At 32.5% G+C, this 9886-nt stretch overlaps 1 protein-coding gene across 1 annotated transcript; it reads left to right on the forward strand.

The window, feature by feature from the left end:
* The first annotated feature begins 4822 nt into the window (after positions 1-4822).
* Positions 4823-9436, forward strand: LOC145159135 (enolase 1). The gene is made up of 17 exons (XM_079078048.1): positions 4823-4973; positions 5450-5513; positions 5635-5699; positions 5793-5840; positions 5953-6039; positions 6137-6217; positions 6307-6408; positions 6499-6579; positions 6684-6758; positions 6848-6910; positions 7117-7197; positions 7383-7577; positions 7660-7710; positions 8540-8628; positions 8753-8804; positions 8950-9006; positions 9138-9436. Exons 1-17 carry the CDS (start codon positions 4905-4907, stop codon positions 9216-9218), a joined length of 1341 nt encoding a protein of 446 aa, XP_078934174.1. The 5' UTR covers positions 4823-4904; the 3' UTR covers positions 9219-9436.
* The last annotated feature ends 450 nt before the right edge of the window (positions 9437-9886 follow it).

The following is a 9886-nucleotide window of genomic DNA, read 5'->3' on the forward strand; positions in this document are numbered from 1 at the left end:
GCTTCATATAGAGGTATAAAGCTTCAAGCTTTCTCACTCTTTTGTTTTGTGCATCATAATAGAGTATTTTAGGGTTTTTGTCCCAAAAGTTGGAGACTTTATGAGATATTGAGCTCCAAAGACTATGATCAACTCCTTTTAGTGTGTTTAGTGGTGTAATGTCATAAAAATCCAATTTTGGACGTTGGAATCAAGCCATGCATGAGTTATGAGCTTTTTGAGATAAGAAAGTGAGTGTTTTGGGTGTTTGTGACCATATCAGCCATGCAAAGGCTTAAAGTCACTGACTTTATGGAGTAAGAGCTATTAGGGAGTCCAGATCTGTGATATGAGCCGAGGTCTTAACTGCTTAAGACCAAATGAGTGAGAAGAGTGAAACCGGGACGTACGCTAGGCGTAATCCCAGTACGCGCAGCGTAAGGGTCGAGCATCCCCGATTCATGCATGACAACAGAGTACGCCCACCGTAGAGAGCTGGTACACGCAACGTACTCTTTGTCGTTGACTTTTGGTTGACTTTTAGGGTTTGGTTAATTTGTGGACTATTAAGGCCATTGAGGGGTAAAATGGTCTTTTACCCTTCTGTGAGTTTGTAGAAGGGTTAGTTTAGCTTATTGAGAGCCGTGATTAATTAGTGTTAATTGTCATAGGTGTTAGGCGGAGGCTAGACCGGTGATTTGAGTTCGAGATTAGCCGATTTCTTGCGAGGTGAGTCTTCTCACTATACTTACCATGAGTGGTATCTTTGTGTGATCGAGATGTCTTATGTTCTTATCTGTGTATTGTGATATTCTGCATTTTGTCTTTGTGATTTATGTTGAGTATTATTATTATGAGCTTATTGAGTTAGGACTAGAGGGTCCACCCGATTTGTGGGACCGGAGGGTCTCCAATGGAACACATTGACAAGAGGGTCGTATTGAGTTAGCCTCGAGTGGCTAATGTGATGTGTGTGGTATTTTGGGAACTCGCTAAGCTTCGTGCTTACTGTGTTATGTGTTATGTGTTTCAGGTACTTCCGAGGATCGCGGGAAGGCCCCGACTTGATTGTACACACACTCGTATTGGATATATGTTTTTGGAGGATCTTGGATTTCTGATAAACAATTTTTGAAATATGTGTTGATGTTTGATACTTGAGATTTTTGAGAAATGTGACATGTGTTTACTTGTGTTTGAAAATGAAAAATTTTGGTTTGAAAAATTTACGTTGTTACACTTACCGGTGAGGATGTAACATATCTAACAGTGACACAAACTTTCTTTATTGAAGTAGCAAGATCAACCAAGCCATCTTTAACAACTAAATTCAAAATATGAGTAACACATCTCATATGCAAAGATTTACTCTCTAATACACCCCCCAATGATTGTTTATTCTTTTTAAATATTGTACAACTGTATCGTTTGAACTTGAATTGTCCACCGTCATTGTTAAAATTCTTTTGAGATCCTATTTAATCAAGCACTTATCAACAACTTGACCAATAAGTTCTCCGGTATGATCGACAATAGGACAAAAATTAATTATTCTTTTATGCAATTTCCAATCATCGTCAAAAAATGTGCAGTTAGACACATATAGCTCAAATTTTGCCTAGACGTCCAAGTATCAGTAGTGAGACAAACTCTTGACGACATTCTTGAAACAAGCTTTTAGTTTCTTCATTTCTTCAAGAAACATATCATAACAATCTCTATTTATAGTTGCACGAGATGGATCTTTAAACTAAGGACATAACACTATGCATAGGTAACAAAATCCTGTTGGAATCAAACCAAAATTCAACAAGAAGTGCAGAAGTTTTCTCTACAAATATATATGAAGAAATAAGAAAGAAAGCAGTGGATGTTTATATGAGAATACAAATATATTCCTTTTTATTAATACATCAACAACATTTACATCAAGACACGGAGACATATATATATATATATATATATATATATATATACACACACACACAATTTTGGTAACTGTCATATGACAGTTACTTTCCAAAGGACACAATTGTTGACCCATTTTAAATATGAAATTAATTCTAATATTTCTGAATACTTCTAGCTTAATATTTAACATACCCTCTAAGCTAGACTATTTAAACTTACTATATACAGTGTATGACATAGCATCCATCTTCCTGAAGTATTTATACTTCAAGCATCATTATCATCATCATCATCATCATCATCAATTTCCTTCAACTTCCCATAGAGTTTATCATCCACAAGCATACACAGTTTCTTGCTTTATTTCACAAGATCATCACATACACTATCCTTGCACCATGCATTATCAACCAAACTCTCAAGTTCTTCAATAGCCATAAACATCGTGTTATCTTTCTTGAATTCATTCCCACATATGAAATTAACATCCTCACTCTCATCTTTCTTTCCTTTCTTGCAGTATTTCATTGTATGTCCAAATTTGTGATAATAGAAACATTGGATTTCTGCTAAAGGTTTTGCATGCTCCTTACCTTTTGGTTTTGAAGAGACTTGAAAAAGCTTTTTCTATAGAGTCATCATCAAAGTTCCTCATACGAAATTCATGGGATTGAAGTATCCCCATGAGATTTTCCAATGATAAAACAGATAAATCCGTTGATTCTTCCACTGCTACAATCACATATTCGAATTTACAGGTGAGGCTCTGTAGTGTCTTCTGAACAACCCTCTTCTCTTTAATATCTTCCCCATTCAATCTCATTTGATTCATTAAGGTAATCACCCGATTGTAAAACTCTTATACGGTTTCAGATTCTTTCATTCTTAACCTATCAAACTCACACCGCAAGGTTTGCAAACGGACTACTTTAACCATATATTGTCCCATGTATGTGTTATGCAATGCATCTCAGGCTTCATTGGAAGATTTTGAGCCTGATATCCTTTCAAAGATAGGATCATCAACTGACTGGTAAATCAGAAATAACGCCTTCTTGTCCTTCTTTTCTAATTCCTTTAAATTATTTTCTTGTTGTGCAATGGGATTCTGTGGTTGAGAGATGCCTTTATCTACGATACTCCATAGATCCAAAGATTCATACATAACCTTCACTTGGATACTCCAGTGATGATAATTTTTACTATTCAATTGTGGTAATTGGGTTTGATAAAGACCGTTGTTCGTAGCCATCTTTAAGGAAAGAAACTTGATATCTTTTTGATTAAGAATTGCGGGCTCTGATACCACTTTGTTGGAATCAAACCAAGATTCAACAAGAAGTGCAGAAGTTTTCTTTGCAAATATATATGAAGAAAGAAGAAAGAAAGCAGTGGACCTTTATATGGGAATACAAATATATTCCTTTTTATTGATACATCAACAACATTTACATCAAGACACGGAGACATATATATACACAGTTTTGGTAACTGTCATATGACAGTTACTTTCGAAAGGACACAACTGTTGACCCATTTTAAATATTAAATTAATTCTAATATTTCTGAATATGTCTAGCTTAATATTTAACAAATCCTTCCCGCTCAACAAAAAAGAAAGGGTAGCTCATCCATTATAATCATCCTAACAACCGCTTTTCGAGCTAGATCTTGATCAAAATCCTACAATCTAGGGCCACCTACTTCTTCTATCTCCACATTCGTATTATTTACATAATCAAAACTAAGTAGCTTTTGTTTCTTATTTAAAATTTTTGGGTAACTCTTGTGTCTGTCTATATGATTTTTCAAAACACTTGTCCCATTTCTAGACAAATAACAGACAACTTTTTTACAATACTTGCAAGTAAAATACTTTGGATTATCAGTTTTTTCAAAATGCTCCCAATATAATGATTTTTTCTTTTTATCGTTAGGAATAAAATCACTTACTTCATCAGATTGAGGTTGGTCCCTTTTCTTCTTCCTCTTTGAGAAGTCATATTCAATATCTTTGTTATCGAAACTTGACATCCTATTTTCTTTGTTTGATCGAAATAGATGAAGCAGATCCTAGTTTTTTCTTGTTGATAGTTCTTGCCGAATATTGAATATAACAAGTTTTATTTATACAGAATATTACGGAGGATAATTGTCAACCAATATTTATTTGTTATGGTAAACGTATAATCATAACTATGGATAGATGTTCTAAATGAAATATAAGATAAACATGCTAGTTTAAATGAAATCGTTATCTAATTTAATAAAAGAAAATTAATGTGCCATAATGATCGTCTAATAACTCTAACAGATCTTTACCTATTTTAAATTTAAATCTTGTTGAAATCTGCACATCTTATTGATTATGTTATAAATAGTAATAAATTAATAACAAAAAAAAAACCGATTTTTCGGTTAACTGTCGGAGGTAAAAAGCATGAACCTTAACCTATCGAAAATCGAAGATTTTAGCGGTTTGGTAAACCAAACATGGAAAATTAAAAAAACCCGATTCGGTTAACCTAAAAATCGGTACGGTTTTTCGGATTTTCAGTTCGATTTTTCGGTTTTCAGAAATTTTGAACACCCCTCATCTCCATGGTGTTGAAAGAAACAACAAAAACCTTATTATTATTTGTCATGTGTGGTTATGTGACCAAAATGTGGACATCATGGAGTAAAAACAAGAAAAAAGAGCCATGCCTTACTTTCCACCTAAAAAGGGAGCCATGTCCTTTTAGGTGTAGGAAAGGTCAAAAGAAGATCACTTTGGGGGCCAAATTGTAAATATTGTTTAGCATCAAGATTAGGATTGTAAATGCTACTAAACTCGAAGGTTAAGATTGCAAATAACCGTGGCATCGGTCTTATGGCTTTCAAATCACGCTGATCTGACGGCTGCTATTGATTTCAACACTTTACAAATACCCGGCGTGCTTCACTTCGATTCTTCCGCATCTCTCACCTAACACATCTCTCTCAACTCTCTATAGATCTTAATCTCGAAAAAAATGGTGGCCACCATCAAGTTAGTAAAAGCACGACAGATCTTCGACAGCAGAGGCAACCCAACCGTTGAGGTTTGCTTTACTTTTAGATCGCTCAACTTCTTCTGTAATTTTGCTTTTTGAAATCGTTTTTTAGAGATTTTGTTGCTAAGATAAGTTTATTTGTTCAATCGGTGACGGTTGTTGTTACACTAAGCGAGTTTTCAGTTCCTTTTAGTTGTTTTAGTTTGATTTCTTTAAAAAATTCGGTGCTATAATTCAAGTGATTGTGTTTGACTTGCTTTTAGATCGTCGTTATCGATACAAAGTAGCACAAGCATATGTTTGAATCAGACAGTTATTTTTACATCAAAGTATAAAATCGAATTCGACTTTTGCTACCGATCTGTTATTGATTCGATTCTTACTTGATTCCTAATAAATATCTAACTTAAAATCAAGCTAATGAACTTCATATTAACTTAATCGCGAATCGATAAAGTATTTCGATTTGTTCTGGAGAAGTTTGTATATACTAATACTTGGATGATAAATTCAATCTGACACAGGTTGATATTACTCTTTCCGATGGCACATTGGCCCGAGCTGCTGTACCCAGTGGTGCATCCACCGGTAAGATCTGTTTCACCATCGACATATGACTGTATTTTCTACTCCACTTCAAGTGTCAGATACATTCATTTTGCTATTTTGTACATGTTTTCATTATATTAATATAATTATTGTCGTGTAGGTATTTACGAGGCCCTTGAACTAAGGGATGGAGGGTCAGACTACCTTGGAAAAGGTGTCTCCAAGGTGAGTTACTGGTTCTTGTTGACACTATTTGTTTATTTATATATTCAGATCAACAATGTCTGATCTAATTATACTTTTCCTTTATTTGATTAGGCTGTTGCAAATGTTAACACAATCATCGGCCCTGCTCTAGTTGGCAAGGTTTGTTCATAAACCTCAACTCAACCCTCAATATTGATTATTGTATTTGTACTTTATGCTTATAGACATTATTCTGATCCTAAATTCCTAATATATATCTTCTGTATTTCAGGACCCAACTGATCAAACTGGAATTGATAACTTCATGGTTCAGCAGCTTGATGGAACTCAAAACGAATGGGGTTGGTGTAAACAAAAGGTATAGAATCAAAATGATTTGATTTTGTTATTTCATATTCTTTAATGGAACTAATACTTACTAAGTTACTTACTACTAAACCTTTATGTTTTTTTAGCTTGGAGCCAATGCTATCTTGGCTGTGTCTCTAGCACTTTGCAAGGCTGGAGCTAGTGCCCTCAATATCCCTCTTTACAAGGTAATTTCAAATCATTCCATTTACTTTTTTTTCTCATCTAATTGTTATTGTAATTCTTTTGTTTGATTTGAAACTTCTTGTGATTGCAGCATATTGCCAACTTAGCTGGAAACAAGAACTTGGTTTTGCCAGTACCTGCATTTAATGTCATCAATGGTGGATCACATGCAGGAAACAAACTTGCCATGCAGGTATGTCATGATTATACACTTTATATCTTGTTGTATATTTTAGTTTTGATATCTTTTATTTGAAAGATTCTCAACAACTTAATTTTTCAGGAGTTTATGATTCTCCCTATTGGTGCCTCCAGCTTCAAGGAAGCCATGAAGATGGGTGTTGAAGTATATCACAACTTGAAGGTTAGTTAGTTAGTTAAATTTTTTGACATTGACTAATTAAGATTTCTACTTTGCTTTTGGTTTTAGGTTAACTAATCTTTTTCATTTTTCCTCTGTTTTTTTAGTCTGTGATTAAGAAGAAATATGGCCAAGATGCAACCAATGTTGGTGATGAAGGTGGCTTTGCTCCTAACATTCAGGTAAACCACATTTTAAATTGTTGTCCTTTTCCTAATTTTTTATGTATTTGAGAGTATTTCTAAGATGAATTTGTCTTTTTTAAATACAGGAAAACAAGGAGGGTCTTGAATTGCTCAAAACTGCAATTGCTAAAGCTGGATACACCGGAAAGGTAATTAATTTTAAAGTCAAATCTTTTTCAAATTTCTAAATTATTTAGAACTTAATAAGGAAAACATCATTTAACTGATTTTCTCTATTAAGGTTTTTTCTTCTTGCATTAAGTAAAAAAGAATCACTCATTTATTTTCTTGCCTTTTTTAAAGTTAACTAAGTTATGTTTTCAATTATAAACATTTCAATGTCTTATTCCTTTAGGTTGTCATTGGAATGGATGTTGCTGCATCTGAATTTTATGCAGAGGATGGAAAGACCTATGATCTCAACTTCAAGGAAGAGGTAAATTTGGGAAATTACTAATATACCCTTTTTCCAAAACACCAAAATAGCTACTTTTTTTTTTCCAATAATAGCAATATCTAGCCCATTTCTTTCTGACAAATGGAATATAAAAAGAAAGTTTGTAGCTTTTATCTGATTCTGGATTTATAACAATTTTCCCATATGTTTATTTTTTTTTATAGAACAATGATGGAAAAGAGAAGATTTCAGGAGAACAATTGAAAGATCTTTACAAGTCATTTGTGAGTGAATACCCAATTGTGTCAATTGAGGATCCCTTTGACCAAGATGACTGGGAACACTATGCCAAGATGACTGCAGAATGTGGTGAAGAAGTACAAATTGTGGGAGATGATCTTTTGGTCACCAATCCAACGGTTAGATTTTCGCCACGTCATCTTCAACTTCTTTTTTCATCCTATAAATAATCTTTATTCAATGCTTTATTTTTGTTTACAGAGAGTTAAGAAGGCAATTGATGAGAAGACATGCAATGCTCTTCTTCTTAAGGTATATATATCACTTATCTTATTGATTAAGAAATTACTTCTAGGCAATTTACTTTTTAGTTTTTACCATTTCATTGATTTAGCCATTATACTTTACTTGTCTGCTTAAAAAATTATTTTTTCTTGGTTACCTGGTTTTGATAAATGCTTTCACCCTTAAATTAGTGGCTAAATTGATAAAAAATAGTAGTTGAGTGGCTAAAATGATAAAATTGCATAAGTACTTTGTTTTATTGATTTACCCAATTAGCTATTTTTGTAGAGAATAAATCATTATACTTTATTTGACAGTTAAACTTTTGAAATAAAAGCAAAATACAGAAAAACATAATTTTTATTTTTGTTATAGTAGTAATAATAATAATAATAATAATAGTCTAGTGTCTAAAATTGATAAAATGGTGCAAGCACATTATTTTATTAATTTAGCAAATGAAAAAATACAAAATACAGAAAAACCTGTCACTCATTAATTAGCCATTGAAATAATATTTTTGTTGTTATAGTAATATTTATGGGTTTTATGTAGAAAAGTCCGAATTATTTTGGGAACATTCCTAAAATTTTTTTTGAACAGAATAGTCCTGATTATTTAATTTTTCCGTGTAAAATTAAATAATAGGGACTTGTTTTGTTCAAAAAAAATTTAGGAATGTTCCCAACATAATGTTGACTTTTTTACATAAAACCCTAATAATAATAGTTCAAAAGCTCAATCTATACAAAAAATATAATTCCGTGGCTAAATCAATAAAATGGTAAAAGAACAAGTGTTATTTATTTATTTATTTATATTTTGCCATTAATTCTATTGTTTACACTGTTATTAGGTTAACCAAATTGGATCCGTGACCGAGAGTATTGAAGCTGTGAAGATGTCCAAGCATGCTGGCTGGGGTGTCATGGCCAGTCACCGAAGGTACACAATTCAAAATTCGGTTTTAAAATATATAAATCTCTGATTTACTTTTTTTAAAAAAAAATTAAAAAAGTATAATATTCATGAAATATTAAATAATTATGAGCTATTGTTATATTTGCAGTGGTGAAACAGAGGACACCTTCATTGCTGATCTTTCCGTCGGTTTGGCTACGGTAATTATCACAATTTTTTACTTAATAAAATCCACCAAATTATTTATATTTATATCATATTATTTATTCTTTCATTTTCTTTTTATTGAAAATTATAAATTTCTTGTTACTGAATAAAACAATGCAATGCAATGGAACCTTTCAGGGTCAAATCAAGACTGGAGCTCCTTGCAGATCTGAGCGTCTAGCAAAATACAACCAGGTTGACTTTTTCTCCCTTTCTTCCTTCATAATTCTTATTTTTACTTAATTAAGTTAGAAAATAATAAGTCAAGGAAATGAGTCTATACAAGACAGTTTTTAATGAAATTTATTGGTGGATGATGTTACCAGCTTTTGAGAATTGAAGAAGAACTTGGTTCAGAAGCAGTTTATGCAGGAGCAAACTTCCGGAAGCCAGTGGAACCTTACTAGAGAGATTTGTGTTCACAGATATGAGGAAAGAGTTGTCCATGCGGAATGTGGTATATCAAAATAAAGTTGTTGGTCTAGAAGAAGGTTTTATTGAATAATTGCAAGGACTCAAATTTTGTGTTGAGGTTTTTTTTGACTTCTGAAATTTGTGTATTTGGTAGTAGCTGTTTTTCCCAACTTTACCTTTTATTCGTAATGATACTGGGTTTCTTTTTTTACTTGATGAGCTTTGGGAGTTTGGTGTTTAATATGAAAACTATGTACCATTTCGTTTCAGACTTGGGAGATATTTGGGATTGCTTCTTTAAAACATTTTATACTTATCTATAAAAGTGCAATTACGTTTTTTGGTGTCAGTCAAAATTGGAGTTTAAAAAAGTGTTTGGATTAGTTTATTCTCTATCAAAATATAGACAAGTTTTTTAATGTGTGGTAATTTTTATTTATATATATATATATATATATATATATATATATATATATATATATATATATATATATATATATAGAGAGAGAGAGAGAGAGGAGGGTTCAATTGAGAAAAAAAAAGGTTGAGAATGGAGGAATCATTTTCAGCCATATATTTATTTTGCCGCACAACACTTAGGCGTACCGTCGGAAATGAATAACGGATAAACATGTGTTTTCCAACCAAACATGTTTCCTTA

This window comes from Lactuca virosa, chromosome 2 (genome assembly GCF_052849685.1).
Source record: "Lactuca virosa cultivar CGN04683 chromosome 2, Lactuca_virosa_CGN04683_v6, whole genome shotgun sequence".
In the NCBI taxonomy this organism is placed as follows: domain Eukaryota; kingdom Viridiplantae; phylum Streptophyta; class Magnoliopsida; order Asterales; family Asteraceae; genus Lactuca; species Lactuca virosa.